Below are 18,049 nucleotides of genomic sequence, written 5' to 3'. Positions count from 1 at the left end.
GGAAACTTCTGATGCCATGGGGGTGTGTTAACAACATAGAAATTTGGATAAAACTCATGAAAGGTGTACATGAAATATGAAGAAACCTCTATAATTACAGGAAATAGATTTAAGTTCTGTTTCAAGGAAAATAGGCTTTTGGTTCCCCAATAGCTCAGTGAATTTCCCCAGTGAATAGTCGAGCCACAAGAACAAGTTATGATGCATAGCTTTTGTTAAGTGCACTGACCTCACTGTAACTGGTTGTAAAATTACCCTTAGCATCGCTGAATTACAATGGGGTGGAGACTGAAATTAGCTAGGGTTCCTACTACAGATCAGCATTGGCAGCAAGGCTTGAAGTAGAGAGAGAACAAGGTTGGGGGGGAGGAAACAAGTTTTTTATTAATTATATTTATCCTATGCAGCCATAATAGAAAAGAATATTTGGCTGCCCTGAAAATTTCCATTTGAAAAGTGGGCTTCATGTACATTAATTATTTCACACTGGTTAACTTGCCCATTATACTGCAAATTACTTTTTTCCACCATTAAGTCAAAGTAAGGGAAAATAAAATAAACCTAAGGATTTTTGGAGTGAAAATCTGAAAAATTGATAGGTAAAAGCCTCAATGAGTCTAACAAGCATCTAGAAACCTGATTCATCTCTAGAAGCCCTGCAGCTGTCAGGCAGAATGTCTACAACTATCAACTAGCCTTCAGCATGTGGAGCAGTTTTCTTTGGGATGATGGTGAGGGCGTGTGGAACAGCATATTTAAAATGATGCAAAAGACAGACATTTCTGGAGTCATTTAATTGTGTAATGAGACAGAGTTTTGTGGGGCAGATATTTTGGTGCACGAGTGCTGAGAGGTTTCTTTTCCTGAGATGGCTGTTTTATGAAAAGCGGTATCAACAGGGAGGAAGAAGTCAAGATTGGCCAGGGTAACTCTAACCAGATGCAAATGGCAAACCTAATCTACTTCATTCATTTACAGCACTAGTGCTTAAAAATCATAAAAGAATAAGGTTTCTCTCAAGCACCCAAAGACAATTTGAGGAGAAACCACATTTTAAGAAAAGGAAAATTACTAAGTATCCTATCAAAAACATTTTTGGGTTTTATGGAGCACAAATTTATATATCTAAATTCAAGATGTTTTTTTTTATATCATTAATACTTTTGAAAGCATATCTATAAAAAGGGACTTATTTGAGCTTTATGGCCTTTTGTCCCACTAAAAAATTCATTCACAACCAATAATATCTTCTTGTAGACATCACATATTTGTGCCCCTCAGTCAATCTGAACAATTTTTGTGCCTCTGCACAGCCTGGAATTTTAACAAGGTTCTCTTGAAAACCATTCATCTTCATCCTCTACCAATCATCACCTCCTCCACACATGTATAAATAACTAAATAACTTGAAGGAAAAATATAGTGATCTAATATAAAGAAAGGGTCTTTTATGGAAAGCGTTTAATTGTCCCTGACATTTATAAAAAACTCAAAAATGCATTAACATGAATTAAGAAAACTAATCTTGTTATACTTAGTTCATTATTTTGGAATTATTATTGTCAACAAATCTCATCTACGAATGCCGGATCAGCAAATGCATGGAAACAATAACCAAACCATTTGAATAAATCAAAAACATACCAAACCTGACATGATGACAAATGGGATGCACATTTTATACATTAAACCTGATGGGGTTGACTTTCTCATGTATAAATCAACATGTACTAACTAGGACTGGGACAAATCAGAGCCTCTAAAGGGGGGAGCTTATCTAAAGCTTACCATGTGCTTTGGGAGGTGCAGGAGAAGTGATAACATTCAGCACTAACACGGACATTATAAATACAAAATACTGTACAAGAATGTATCAATGATTTGAGGAAATGCATTGGGTTATTGCTCCAGAACAACATAGCCACTATTGCTAGTTAGCATGAAAGTTTTTACACCACTGGTCAAATGTCAACCAGGGTGTTAGATAGCCTTGCAATTATGGATTAAGAACAGACTAGGAACCCAGAGGTCATGAGTTCAAATTTCACCAGAGTTGTGAAACTGAAATCAATAAATTGGTTAATTTGTGGGCTAGTATCAGAAAGTGCCATAAAAGCCTCTAATCACCCCTACCGGGGCTGTCTAGCACCTGACTCCAGTTCCAGGATTCCCTCAGGGCAATCAGAGATTATAAATACTACAGTTCCTTGTTAGTCATCTACATCCCAAGAACAAAATTTTTAAAAACGGCAAGCTGCTGAGCAGGAGGCCAGCATCCTTGCAGTGCAAACCTGGAAATTTCAGGTGTAAAAAGGTTGTAGTTAGGTTGATCATTCTGTACATTCCCTTTTGGCTATAGATCACATTAGATTGAATAGTTCATTATGATATGCCAAAATGCCAAGTGTGACAACCTGTGACCCAGAAGCAATACAGGAAGGAAAATTTGTAACTTTTTGTAAATGTCTAGGGAATCTGTAATTGTTTTCAAGAATGTTTGAAAAGGACTTTTAAGAGTTTTCATCAATTGTAAAGGAATTCATTGTAATTTTATCAAAGAATAAGAAATACTTGTCCAAATGACCTGGCAACCCTCAACTCGGAAGCAGCACCAACAGAAAGGAAGTTAAGATACAGAAGCCATGCGCACAGCGACAAAGAAGAGGGGAAGAACAGAGAAGACACGTTTACAAGGAGCTGTATGTGTAATACAGTTAAAAAGAACAGGAAGCTGAAGACAGGGTTGGAGCAGAAAATGAGAATTAGACAATTCTATGGCTATGCATCAGCTTTGCCTTAGCCATCCAGACTGTTTAATGAGGTTTATTAAAGGAGTTAGATAAAGGAATCTCTGGGGAATGTTATGAACCTAGCCAAAAATATTCTGCAAGAGTGTGCTATTTGAAACATAGGAATATAGGAGCAGGAGTAGGCCATTTGGCCCCTCGAGCCTGCTCCACCATTTAACTAGATCATGGCTGATCTACCTCAATGCCATCTTCCTGTACTATCCCGGTATCCCTTAATGTTATTGGTCACTGGGGGACTTAGATGTCTGAGTGGAGCCCCTGTTGCAAGTGACTCAAGAACCAAATCCATTGAGTGCGCGGTTCTGCATTCTTCAGGGCCAATTGGGAAGACTGAGAGTGCAGGGAGTGATGTGAATACCTGTAATTTCATGACATAGTCTTTGTTGTGTTGTGAAAATGTGTAATTTTATGATTTGTATGTTTTAGGGATATAACTTTTTGTTTGAGGATTGAAATTTTTAAATGTAAGATGATGGAAGCACCTGGTGAGAAGCTGGTAAACAAACCTAAAGTAATTGCAATTCAAAGGATGGCCATAGAGTGGCGAGTACAACACTGGACACTGGCATGAACATTCCATAAAGAGTGAACTCAAAAAAACATAATTGTTTCATCTACAATAAAGAAATGTCTCTAACTCCCCTGTAACCATCAATGTGTGCCAACCATGAATCGTGCCAGTGCATTTCGCTCTCTGAATAAGCTAATCTCAAGAAATAACAATGATGCACACATGAATAAAATGAAGCCAATGTAATGTGAAATATTTAAAGTGAAATTTTACAAGTGAAATTTGAATTTGAAAACAACTGTGCCACCTTTGTGCTCTCAATAAATCTTATATTAATGCGATGGATTTTGGCAGAAAAGTTGTGCCCATGACAAAGAGTCTCCCTATTTGTCCACGGGTTTTTTATAGCCCACCTGTAACCTGTTGCACTGTCAGCGGGTTTCACCACTGAAAAGCTTCCCCAACTGCATGAATCCATGTGTCTCCCATGCATGCCACAGCACTTTAAGTTTTAATTGTAATGGTATGGGAACCAGCAAAAAGCAATGAAGCAAAAGTGGCGCCCGATTCCTGTTCTGTCATCAGAACGGGGCGCCACAAATAAAATTCCACCCCTGTAGTGCTCAAGGAGATTTGGGGGGTCACCTAGCCGGAAGCTGGTGGAAAAGCCCTAAGAAATCTCGTACCTTGGAGAATAGTGGGAACACTGAGGAGAATTAAAGTGAATTCCTGAGAGCTGTGGCACACCTTGATTTAGTCCCAGGAGAAGTGAAGGAAGCCTCAAGATCCTGTAAAGTATAGAAGAGTTCTTGGGTGAAAAATAAAAGTAGAAAAGCAAGTCTCCTGTTGAGATTTTCCAGCTTAAAGAATAAGTGTTTATGAAATATAGTGTTGTTAGTAGTACATGCTTAAATAGTACTTAACTCTTGTACAGTAAAACTTTGTTTAAAATGCACATTCTTGTGGCATAATTCTTTCAGTTAATAGTTAGGAATTCAAATTTGTTTTTAAAAGTTAAACGGTCTCCATCGAGATCATAACATTTGTATCTGCTATTCTATGAGCAATTTACTGTTCATGCCGACCATCTCGCCTGTTAATTCATGTTTAAATTATGTTGGTTCTGACTTGCGTTAAAGTAAAAGCTACCAAAAGTGGAATCTTGTTGGTAATTTCATCATTTGCAGGTCATTCATTAAGTTTGGTTATTTTGGTTTATGTTTTCCCCACAGGGATAGTAACAAACTTAAACATAGAAGCAATATGCATATTTAAGTACAAAATGAACAACCTAAACCTGTCAGAGTTCAGTGAGGGCATTGGAAAAAGCATGAAACCTCATCCACGGGCGGGTATGTTTATAAATTTTAACAGAAGTGAAACTGAAAGTGATGGGCATGTCCCAACTCATGTGGCAGTGTCACATGAGGGGGCATGTCAGGGAAATTTTTTTTTCTATGTTTTCAATATTTTTCAATGTGTAGCCGATGTCCCTGAGGCAGCACTTAGCCTCAGGGAGATGCGTGCACTCTTTCGTGCATGCTCATTCTCGGCTCAGGGAATTCCCGCCCCCCCCCCCCCGCCTGCACAGGGAGTGCATAGCATTTCCTTGTGGATGTCACGCTGGGCGGGCCTTAATTGGCCCACCCAGATAAAATGGCAGCCATCCCCAATTGGGGGCGCCGATTGGAGGTACGCCTCCACACGCCCACTCTTGAACATCCACCCCCACCTGACAAGGGGAAAATTCTGCCCCTGAAGTCAAAATATACACAAAGCACATTTTGTCTCACCTCCTTCCTCCTTATCCATTATGTTTTTACATAATATGAAGTGACTTTGATGCATTTATTTGCAATGTATTGCCTCTGGAATTAATGCTTCCAAAATAATGAGATGCTAAGGCAACCTTTTCATCTGTCCTCCTATGATCTTTTAGCTAAGCAATCTTTTGGGTCCCCCCCACCCACATAACCTCCAGTTCTTGAACACTGCTACTGCTGCACAACATCCACACTAGCTAGGCTGCCTTTGCATTGAATTTACCAAATGCCACATACCAAAGTGCTATAGCAGGGCTGTCCAAATGTTTTATCTTTGGAATAAAAATGGAAAATGCTGGAAAAACTCAGCAGGTCTGGCAGCATCTGTGGAGAAACAGAGTTAATGTTTCGTGTCCATATGACTCTTCTTCAGGGCTCTGAAGGGTCATACAGACTTGAAGCGTTAACTCTGTTTCTACCCCTACAGATACTGCCAGACCTGCTTGGTTTTTCCAGCATTTACTGTTTTATTTCAGACTTCCTGTAACCGCGGTATTTTGGTTTTATCTTTGGAGGCTGTTTACTTAGCTCATCACCTCATTTAAAGTTTGAATCAATGTTCCTGTTGATTTGAATTTACAGTATTTCAAACTGCAAATACTAACAGATTTTGGTCTTGATTTATGATTTGTAGACCAATAAGCTAAGAACAAACCTCTATGGTAATTGAACTGCTGCTCACCCAAAATTGCTGTAACATGACATCCTCTAACTTGCATTCCACTCAAAAGGGATCTGAGTGCATGGTTTGCCATTCTGCATGTATGCTTTGTTGATTCCTACAAGCTAGGTTAACTGCATAAATAAAATGCTGTCTACTAGCACCCCTAGGTGTCTCCAAATTTCAGTTTTAGTTTTATAAATCCATTCTTTCTTCCAATGTGCAGTACTTTATACTTACCCACATTTTATAGGTCTTTGACTACCTCTTCAAATCTGACTGTCCCCTGTAGTATGTTATCTTTGAACGTGATGGGTTGCATTGAGCTCTTAATCCAGGTCACTTGTGTAAATTAGTGACACTGGGTGTACAAACACTAATCTTTGGGGCAATCCCCTCAGTGCTGCCCCCCTCTCCAGCTATGATATTACTCCTCTAACCAGTACCTTGATGCTTCCTTCCCTTTAGCCATTTAGATTCCTCAGATTTTCTATGAATTCCTGCTGCCTTGTAAATTGGCAAAAGCATAGTATGAGTATTTATATTACTGATGATTTGATAGAAAACGTCCAATGGTTGAAAAGTACTGTTTAGTAGCAGATCTATTATTTATGAAGACCGATAATCAATGTTCATAATTTTTAATCCAACAGTTTCTATCAGGACAAATCAATATTAATTGACACAAACCTAGTTTGGCTATTGCTCCTCAACAGTGGGAGTCTGGAATCAGAAAAGGGTGTGGTTAAACCTACAAATTAGGTTGCAGTGGTCATAGGTACATATCTGTAGCTTTGAGTCCAATGTCGAAGCTAGAGTTCAGCCTCTGTGCATAAAACAGTGCCAATTATATCAGTTTGGTACCTCAGTTATTAAAACACCAATCCTCAAGAGTGCACCTTTGTATACATAGTTTGCAGTGAAAGCATTTACAGCAGAACAAAGGTAGTGCAAGAGTTAAATAACCAATCTGGAAACATTTAATGGGAATGTCCATTAACCAGGCCAGCACCAAGCTGGGTTTCTTTTAGTAATTGCTTCCTTAAGGCACAACTTTTAGCACTAATAGGTTTTATTAAAACTTCCAATTGGGTCAGTAAACCCCTCATTATGCTGTTTTTACAGCATGAAATTAAAGGAGAAGAAGAGGTGAAAGGTCAGAACTAAAATTTGACACAGAACTATTCTCCAAAGGTGATGTTATGATTAGAAACACAAGGGTTCAACTGGCCAGGCCACATAAACATCCGACTCCATCACTGCAAACACAAAAAAAAAGTGACAGCATGAAATATTAACTTATGCTTCCTTCTGACATGCTGCAAAAAAAAACTATGATTGCTCTCTAAAATGGAAATAAATTTAAAATAATTGAAATGAATATATAATATGATGATTTCAATAAAGTGCCCTTATGGAATTTGTAAGCAATATACCTCAACACTAACATGTTGGTCAACATGCAAAACAATCTTGGTAACACATTAAGTGTAAGAAACAGAGACCTGGCATAGATCCAGAGAATGTTGAAACTCCAAAGCAAGCCAGAGAGAGTTAGGACACAAGGACATGCCCATAATTCCTCAATAGGGCAAGCCATTAATCTTGGCTCTGCCACTGTAAGGTAGTACTAGTGGAAGGTACGTAGTAGATAGAGGATCTCCTTGGCACTCCAAATCTCTGCACAGAAATGACGGTCAAGGGCTGGAAGCAGCAATTCAAAACACACACACACATACACACACAGAGCTGGCAAAGAAAATAGTATCCAATGAAATACTTCAAAAACCTACCTTCAATGCATGAAACCATCATTCATTTCAGCAAAAAGGTATGAGTATTTGCTTCTGCAGCAGTGAAGTTATCTTACTCAATTGTACCAGTGACGTAGTCTCATTCATTTTCTGCAGTTTAAAAGGTTTATGTAAACACCTGGTTGTGAGGTCACTTTTGTCAGCAATGCTTCTCTCAAAGTTCATGAGTAAGAATGTCAGATTGCCAACCTATAGTTTCCTAAGACAGGTGATAAAAGTCAGAAGCAAAATTTATGCTGGCACAGAAAAGGTAATTGCCCATTATTTTCCTTCAGCTGTCTCATGAATCTGACATAAATTGCTTTGGACATAGAAACACAGGAGCAAAAATAAGCTATTCAAGCTTTCCAACAGTTAATTAGATTATCACTGATCTATACCTCAACTCCATTTACCCATCTTTGCACCATATGCATTCATACGCTTACCTAACAGGAAGACAATCAATCAATCAGTCTCAGGCTTGAAAATTTCAATTGATTCAGCAGCCGCAGCCTTCTGGGGAACAGAGTCCCAGATTTCCACTAACCTTTGGAAAATGCACTTCTTAGCCTAGGTCTCATTTAAGAATCATGCACCCTTACTCTCGATTCCCCACTGGAGGAAAGTTTCCCTGTACCTATGTGTAAATCACTTTTCCTGAATTCATGTATTAAATATTAATTATAGAGCCTAATTTGAGGATCAGAGGAAGTTAGTTAATTAGTTGGTGATCTTGATCTATAACTCCCAACCAAGGATCGATCTGTTGATACATTGGCCACGTGCATGTCCTTAGCATGACAAACCTATGTAAAGAAACGATTTCAATCATCCAGATTTTTAACTACTCAATTAATATGTCCAACAAAACCCAAATCTCAAATGCCGTATGAATAAAGAAAGAACACAACTTCAAAACATGGTGGTCACTAATATCACGTGGGCCACTGTATTAATGCAATGATCAACTTCAAAATTAGACTTCCTTGGCTAACACAGCAGCACAGAATACCACAAAAATAACCAAATAATTATTCTGCAGGTGATTCCTATTAAAATGAAAATAACATCCTACCTCACATAACATAAATGCAGTGCTCTTAAAACATAATTGTTTTGTGCACATTGTATACATTAATAAATTTTCCACTTGAAAATTGCTGAAATAAGAGACATATTGCTGAAGTTTTTCATCTTGCATTCATCAGGGCAAAAGCAAGAATGCCAAATTTCAAATGATCGCAACAATTTACACTACAGGGGAAAGGAGTACCGATTGGTTTGCAAGTCGACTCTGATTGGCTGAGGTGTTGCCATGGAGAAAGAACTTGCTGAACAATCATAAGTGTGCTAATAGTACACTACCAATTTAAGATATTCAGCTGAGCCCATAGTGTGAATCAGTGCATTGTTAGAAGCGATATACCTGATTTCCTGCTCTTTACAAACAAAAGGAATATGTTCAAGTCTTGCACCCTTTTTGAATTACCCAGGAGCTTGCAGAGCCGAAATGTCTCTATTGCTTCCTCTGCAGTAATGCCTCAGCCAGAGTCGACTTGCCAACCAATCAGCACCCTTTTCTCCTGAAGTATAAAATGTTGTGACTTTTTGAAATTTGGCATTCTTGCATTTGTCCTGATGAGTGCCAGATGAAAAACTTCAACATGTTTCTTATCAGCAATATTCAATTTTTCCACTGTATTACTGCACCATGATCTATTGAGTACTCCAGAATTAAGCATTTTGTATATTTTCATAGGTCCTAGAAGTGTGACATAGACAAGAGCAACCCATTGAGTAAACTAAAAATATTATACGACCAAACTATTTCTGGAAGCTACACAGTGGGCCTGTCACATTAGTGCACTGATATTCTGCAGTAGTGGGATCAAGCACACACATAATTGTGTTATCAAATTCAAATCAGCTCCCTGTTCAATAAAAAGGAAAGGAGAATAGTTCTTCATGCTCTCACGTAGTTCCTTGGATCAAGCTCCAAGCAGCACTGAGAGAGTATCACAGGCTGGCCAGTTACCCTCTTGTTTGTCATGTGATCTGAGGAAATCAAGAGCATTAGCTAGAAAGTAGAACAAATTTCATATTATTGAAGGAAACAAAAAAACATTTCTGAAGGTGGTGCATTGTCACTTCAGTCGATGCACTAACATCATAGAAAAATAATGGCAATTTTTGGTTCTGTAAAAACAAGGCAAAAGCAACCTTAAGTACAATTTTTTGAATTGGCTGTTAAAGACATATCACAGAAGACATTGCAGCCTTCAGCCCTCATACTCAAAGTCAGCTCCCAGTACAAAAGCTACACTTGGTTAATGATGTAAATACTGCAAAATACAAATGAATATGTGTGAAAACAATTCATCCTTTCATCAATTAGTGTTGTTGCTAATTAAAATAACACTGAAGTCTCTTACTTTCTCTTCTATAATCAGAATTGAATAGGAAGTAATATACATGTTCTCTTTATCCTTTACTTGTAAAAGTAACATGAATATATTGTTTCCTGTGGCCTACACACCTTAGCCTTGGGTTTGAGTTTTATTCCTCCCAGTGCGAATCCCGAAGAAAATTAATTATGAACATAAATCGTCTGTTGGTTCTAAATTACTTGACAATTAACCCAGCAATGTTTCAAGCTATCGGATCTGCCTGGGAACATGCCTGATTGATTGTGGTGCTGATGGCAAAATTTGTCGGAGCCAGCAGAACTAATAATTAGACAGTTATTGATTTCAGAGGTGATGGTAGGAGTGGTGAGCTGACAGTAAACAGAACCAGATAACAGGCTAAGGACAAAAATCTCCCACTGACAGACCATTCATCAGACTCCTCAAAGGGGCATAATGTGTGCGGGTTATGAGTACAGAAAGTCGGCAAGGTTAATTTCATTCTAAGAAAAGCACCACCAGTGCATTCTTCTAACACATATAGTTGACAGTTTCAAACATGGCTATTTCTGAAGTTTCTTTGCAACTAATATTCTTGAATATATTGTCATGTTCTTAACAGTGAGCTTTCTTGTTTTGATTACCAGATGAGCACTACCAATATTCACTACAGATTTATTCCTTTTGTACTTTTAAAGGAATTTTGTTTTGGTTCAGTGGCAGTCAAAGATCTTAGCTGCTCACAGAAGCTTAAAAATGGGCAACATGGTATCAATGTCTGACCACTTTCTTACACAGCTAGCCTGTAACTCCATAGAGGTTTAGAGCATCAAGGAGTTCAACTGACCCATAATGTTTGTGCCAACTCATTGCTGGACAAACCTAAAACTTGTTTCATTGTGCTGTGGATTTCCTGTAGCTTTTATTTCCTTTGCTTCAAAATTTATGACATTCCCCCTTGAAAGATGCAATGATTTCTTCCTCAACCACTATCTATGGCAAAGCATTCTATCTCCCAACAACTGAAGACATTTTTTCCCCAACCTCCCTCCTCATTTCTTAATCACAATCTTAAATTGACAACCTCTCGTCACCATCACCCTAAAGAAAGGAAGTGTTTTTTTCCTGTTCGCCCCATCAAACCACATCATGATTTTACATATCTCTATTAAATTTCCTCTTAACCTTCCCTGTTGCTGTGCAAATAGGGAATAAATCATATTTTCAACATACTAGTATAGAAAATAGACCTTATTACAGATGTTTTAGGCAAAAATGCAATTACTTAGTCCCAAGGACTAATTTCTTGAGATTCTTGGACCTCAATCTTTGAGCACAGAAATTGTTCCCCTCGTCCATTTGGTGCTTAAAAACTGGCCTAAACAAACACCTGGGCCAAGGACTTTAAAAAGTCTTTTTAAGTCATCCATATATACCAAGAGCAACAGTTTTCTTTGAGCAAGGTGACTTATCAAATAGAAAAGAAATAAGGAATTGCAGCAGTTAACATTCCAGTGGTATTATTCCACACAGTAGTCAGTACCTATTAAGCTAAAACAAGCTTAGTTTTTAAGCATTCCTATGAGAAATACAAATAGCTTTGAACAAATGTTTTGGTGTAACAGACAAAGTTGGTCAAGGCCAACATTTTTTTGCAAGTTGAAGGTACCTCATTAATAGTCTCCACCACTTCTTTTCACTGTTGATATCTGAAGTAATCAAAAATAGAGTCAATTCATTTGGAATTCAGTTCACCTCACATCACTAATTGATATATAATCCTCATACCTGGTGTAGTGACACCCTGCAGAAAAGAATCAGACAACCAATCACTTAGCAATCTCCTCCTGGACAACAAAATGATATACCAGATCTTTGACAAATGTTGCTGATAGATCAATCCACAGTGTTAACCACCGGCTGCATTTGAGGACTGGCCAGTTAACATGGAATTTTATTGGAAATACGAAATAATGGAGATGCAAGTCATAGGTCAATTGCCTCACCACAGGGCAAACAGGGGAGTGAGAAGGGAAGGTAAAAGGAAGAGGAAGTCAGAAGGGAATAGTCTGGAGGCAGAAAACAACACACGAAAGGACTGAAGCAGTTGGTGTCCTTATGCAGCAAGACCTAGACAACATTCAGGCTTGGGCAGATAAGTGGCAAGTGACATTCGTGTCACACAAGTGCCAGGCAATGACCATCTCCAACAAGAGGGAATCTCCCCTTGACATTCAATGGCAATACCATCACCTAATCCCCTATCAACAGCCTGGGTGTTACCATTGACCAGAAACTGAACCAGTCTAGCCTATATATTTATATTCTATATAGATACTGTGATGACAAGAGCATGTCAGAGGCTGGGAATTCTGTGGCCAGTATTTCACTTCCTGACTCCCCAAAGCCTGTCCACCATCTACAGGGCACAAGTCAGGAGTGTGATGGAATACTCACCACTTGCCTGGATAAGTGCAGCTCCAACAACACTCAAAAAGCTTGACACCATCCAGGGCAAAGCAGCTTGCTTGGCACCCCATCCACCTTCAACATTCAACATCAACTTTAGATATTTTTGCAACAGTTATGCTCGGCTCCCAGGGGTTCTCCCTCCACCACTGGCACACAGTGGCAGCAGTGTGTACAATCTACAGACACACTGCAGCAACTCACCAAAGCTCCTTCGACAACACCTTCCAGACCCACAACCTCTATCACCTAGAGCGGCAAGGTCAGCAAATGCATGGAACAGCACCACCTGCAAGTTCCCCTCCAAGCCACACACCATCCTGACTTGGAACTATATCGCTATTATTTCACTGCTGCTGGGTCAAAATCCTGGAACTCCCTTCCTAACAGCACTGTATGTGTAGCTACACCACATGGACTGCAGCAGTTCAAGACAACAGCTCACCACCACCTTCTCAAGGGCAATTAGGGATGGGCAATAAATGTTGCCTCGCCAGCAACGCCCACATCCCGTGAAAGAAAAATAAATGCATTCCAAAAAAATTGCTTTACATCACATTTTCTGTTAAAAATAATAACTACACGCAAGACTGTGAAGGAACAAAGCATAAACAGCAATTAAAAGTATGTTACTGGTCTAAAACCAGCCTTTAAACAAACACATTAATCCAGATCTTATAATTAATTGAAAATATATTTTAACCATGGCTACCCAGGCTGTATTAATTATTCATTTTCCTTGTTACTGGTTTTACTTCATATATTTTAATTGTTTTATTTCCCCACTGGCTTTTAATATCAATATTTATTGATCTTAGTCACAATAAATGTTTTCTTTAAATTCATCTCTTTCCATGTATGAACTGGGCAAAAGGACTTAAAAGGAATGCATTCTGGAAGTCACAACCTAAAAATAGCAGGTCCCAGACCTCAGATCAGTGGAAATTCTTGACCCTTTGATAGTGAAGTATTCAGTTCAAGTGTGTGTTAGTACAGCTGGTCCTCACTTGCAGATAATCAGTCTACCTTTTTTGTTTCAAGTGATTTGATTATATAATTATATCCTGATGGGCAATTTATATTATCTCCAACAGTTTCATCAAGACAGAAGATACAACTTACAAAGGAATTCTGTAAATTACAACATTTACCAAGTTTGCTCCAACAGCTTTCAAAGATTCACTTTCAAAATTCACAGAAACATCCATAAACACCAGTAATTCAGAGATGATTGGCAGTACAAGATTTTAGAGGAAACGAAAGTCCAGCAAGACTATCCTATCTGGATCTCAACCCCACACAATCACCTTCTCAAACACTTCTTGCTCCAGTAGTACACATAATTTTTTTTTAGTTCACTGAAACTATCTGTTTCAATGACAATCTAATATAATTTTATGAACTCTATACCTTTGAGTAGAGTTCTTGCACCCAACTTAGTGATTTCCAACTTTTAACCTGATATTGAATCATTCAATATTGAGAATTAGAACAGATCAATATTGACAAACTAATACATCATCACAATTCTTGAATTTCATTAAAACCAGGTACAAGAGCCTCATTAAAAAGGCAAAAATACAGCTGATATTGCAAAACTGAAATAAAAACTGAAAATGTTGGAAATACTTTGCAGGCCAGGCAACATCTATGGAGAGACAACAGCTCGATAGCCTTTCATCAGGTTGGGCAACGAGACTCTCTTCATTAACATAATTTGTGGTAGAATAACTAAGAAATATATGAACACATACACATAGGATTAGCATAAGATGCTACAATTTAGTATCTTATTTTATTTGTCCACAGGATGTGGGCATCGCTGGCAAGGCCAACATTTATTGCCCATCCCTAATTGCTCTTGAGAAGGTGCTAGTGAGTCATCTTCTTGAACCACTGCAGTCCACATAGTGTAGATACGCCCATAGTGCTGTTAAAAAAGGGAGTTCTGGGATTTTAATCCAGCAACACTCAAGGAACGGTGATACACTTACAAGTCAGGGTGGTGTGCGACTTGGATGGGAATTTGCAGATAATGATGTTCCCATGTACCTGCTTCTCTTGATCAAGGTAGTAGAGATTGTGGGTTGGGCTGGTGCTGTCGAAGGGTCCTTGGTGAGTAGCTGCAGTGCACCTTGTAGATGGTACAATCTGTTCCAACTGTGCATTGGTGGTGAAGAGAGTGAATATTTAAGGTGGTGAATAGTGTGCCAACTGAGCGGACTGCTATCTGCTGGAGCTATCAAGCTTCTTAGGTGTTGTGGAATTGCACTCATCCAGGCAAGTGGAGAGTATTCCATCACATTCCAGATGTGCCTTGTAGCACGCAGCTTGTAGCTGCGTTGCTGTAATACGATTTTAAATGCAAACTTGTATTCGCTAAGTAAATGGTACATGCTAGTAAAGTGAACTGTATGCTGTTAATGATAAAACAGAGAATTGCCCTTCTGGTGTACATTTCCATTTACTGCCAAAACCTGCATCTTCAATTTTTCATAATACAGCATGAACTTTAGATATTTTTGCAACAGTTATGCTTGGCTCCCAGGGTTTCTCATGTTAGGTGCTACTGGCGAGAACTATAAATACGTCAAAGCAACTAATCATTACAATACCTTTACAGTCCAATTTAAACTGTAGCTAAATTTAGATTCTCCAGAACGAAGTTTACAAGAGCTGTCACTTCTGACGTTATAGCCTTTAGCTCACAGGCAAACTTTTAATCCCAATACTTTTTGCTTATACATAACATACACACCACACACACTGTAACCAGAAACCTAGATATTTTGAAAAAGTATTTAATTCGTTTCCTTAAAAAAAAATCTGCACCTAGACTTTCTATGGGTGGTCTGTGCCAGGTGATTTGTTGTACTACAGAAGGAATGGTCAAAGTGGCTAAAAACATTCCATTTCTGTACTACTTCTGCTGATTGTTGCTGAAAGTAGAATGGCAGATCAGACAGCCCTGCAGAAATTCTTCCCAATTGTATCTATGAAAGTATAGTATAAGCATCCTTTCAACCAATCAGGTTAAAGAACCAGTAAACAGATATCTTTTGGTAGTAATATTCTTGAGCACACTTGGGGAACCCTAAAACTTAGTTCTGCCAATATTTGCCCAAACTCCCAAAACTTAAGTAAATTTGGTATATTCTAATGACTAACAAATGTGTACTCCTTATCACAAAAACAGAAATCTTATGGTGTGGATTTCCCAGTAATTTGGTTGGGAAATCTTGCTACATGCTGAGGTAATCTAGCTGATCAAATAAAATGTTCATACGCCACAGTCCTGTGCCAACCTGCATAATTTCTATTATTTGAACTGCATCCCAAATGACAATATATTAAGAGCATTTAAGGCTTTATTTGGAGAGTCCCCCTTCTCCATTTAAAGTATACAAAAAGATGGCCATAAGAAACTACAGAAGATCTTTGATCCCTAATAATGAATAATGTGGATAAATAAATGTTATTTCATAGCAAGGTACTCAGCCCCTAAAAGAACAGACTCCTTAAAAATCAGGGAAGGCAGATAACACTAATTACCAGTGTATCATAAAATGTAATTCATTCTTTGGACATGCATCACTATTTCAATAGTGTTTAACACATAATATGCAACAGTTAGAATGCAAGCGAAATGGATAAATCATTGCTTAATAATCAAGGTTCATTTCAGCTTCTAGGACCTCAGACACAAAATGAATAAATGTGTTTTATCCAAGTGTAGTCTGGTCATTAGGGAAACACAACTTTTATGAATCAGTCACATTAATTGCAGCGCTTTTACATCCACTGAAGTGCCAAAGAGATATTATTAACATAATATGGGCAATTGCATCATGTACCATTATAGCAAATGATATCCTTCTTAAAGATCATTAAAGTGTTAGTTAAAAATTGTAAAATAAAACCATACTCTTTCGACTGTATCAGTACCGTATTATCTTCAAAATGCCTGAAACTTCATCCACTTACCAAACGAGTACCTGGAAAACAAAAATAGACAATCATATCTGTAACATAATTTTTTAATGCATTGAGAATTGAGCTTAAAGGTTATTTGCTGTAAGAAGGGTTTCAACTGTCCTGGTAAAATGAAAATAACTAGTAATAGTCAATTACATAATCTCATTGCTAATGGATCCATGGTTTGAAAAAATATTGACTAGCGCCATAGTGTGATGGGATGAAGGTTCATATCCATAACACGATAGGTTTACAATCTTGAGTCAGGCACAGTGGGGGTAGAAAGTGTGCAAGTCAAGGCTTTTGCCCATATAATGGAAGGGAATCATTCGACATTTTTCTGGGCAACTGTAATGCATCTCAGAGGTCATGGTGCAAAATTCTAGCCCACCTTCTGAGCCAAGGAAGTTGTGGGACTAGAAGAGGAAAAATGCACATTAAAAGGTGCAATGACATCTGGGGTAAAGAAATGCAGAAGTATGTTCAGAACATCGATAATTTTTGTCACTCATTTACTGTCATGTGGTATTTTGTAGACTAGGCATTAAGAATAAATCCAAAAGTTCAAACATCAACTTGCACATTCTAACATAAGTTTAAGATGAATCGTTACCATTGCCAAAATAAAGAAAACACATCAGTTTAGCCTAATGAAATGTTAGGAGGCAGATACAATTAAATCAGCTTTAACAGTTTTTAAGCCTTGAGGACTCTTACAATTTGGAAATGGTCTAGATATCTTCACTCCCAGCACAAACGTTCATATTCACAGTTAGCCCATGCATCCACCAAAAAGTAACCTTATGCATAATGTTTTGGGAGATAGTGAGCCACACTATGAACAGTAAACTATCTTATTCATCAGTTAAACACAGGAAATTATGTAGGTTATGATTTTACTGTATGCCTTGCATCTCTACCACTGTCAAGCAAATAAGTGCTCTCACAGGCTATATTCTGCAGATTACAACTATGAATCAAATGTGTCAAATAAAGGTACAAGAGGAAACATTAAATTAGTAAATTCTATTTAAAATGTTCCTGTTTCAAAATAGCAAATGTCTCAAAACTCTAGATGATCTTGGAAGTCATGATCTTCATTTAAGCCAGGTTTCCATGAGACTAAATGCACATGAAATTGGTCTTGTACACAGTGTCCCAAAAGCTCCAGCTCATTAGCTGCCTAGCAAAGCAGACTCACTGAAGAAACTTTGCTATGGGAAAATAATTATACCTTCTCTTTCATTTTAGGTCCTAACTGGGATGAATTAATGGGACACAATATGAATTTTCTAATTATTAACAACTCTGATAACCAAAGCAATGTTCAAAAAGCAGAGAAAACTACCTGGCAAGTTTTCCTGAAGAACAGGATCTCAAAAACAATGGGTAAATAACCTTTCCCCCACTAAACTAGCTAGCTTGTCAGAATCAAGCGAGACCATTTGAAATGACATTAGCCAATGTATATTCCCCAGAGGGAAAAAAAGCACCTTCAGAACATGAAGGAGAATGCTTATCGCTTATACCAATCGAGAAATTCTCCAAACTATTAAAAATCAATATTAAAACAAGACAAATCTCCAATTTTTTACAAAT

The 18,049-nt window shown here is 38.0% G+C and overlaps 1 protein-coding gene across 3 annotated transcripts in view; it reads right to left on the bottom strand.

The window, feature by feature from the left end:
• The window catches only part of lmf1 (lipase maturation factor 1), a 662,806-nt gene that overhangs the window by 531,891 nt on the left and 112,866 nt on the right, over positions 1-18,049 (bottom strand). For 2 of the 3 annotated variants that reach the window (XM_041206706.1, XM_041206709.1), the window contains exon 3: positions 16,460-16,470. The exons of the other annotated variant lie outside the window; for it this stretch is intronic. In XM_041206706.1, coding sequence (XP_041062640.1) covers positions 16,460-16,470 — 11 coding nt within the window. The remainder of the gene's footprint in view (positions 1-16,459; positions 16,471-18,049) is intronic. 3 annotated transcript variants of the gene reach the window in all.

The sequence above is a fragment of the Carcharodon carcharias genome, chromosome 15 (assembly GCF_017639515.1).
Source record: "Carcharodon carcharias isolate sCarCar2 chromosome 15, sCarCar2.pri, whole genome shotgun sequence".
NCBI classification, from domain to species: domain Eukaryota; kingdom Metazoa; phylum Chordata; class Chondrichthyes; order Lamniformes; family Lamnidae; genus Carcharodon; species Carcharodon carcharias.
Note: the sequence above shows the minus strand (reverse complement) of the source record. Positions and strands in the feature narration are given on the sequence as shown.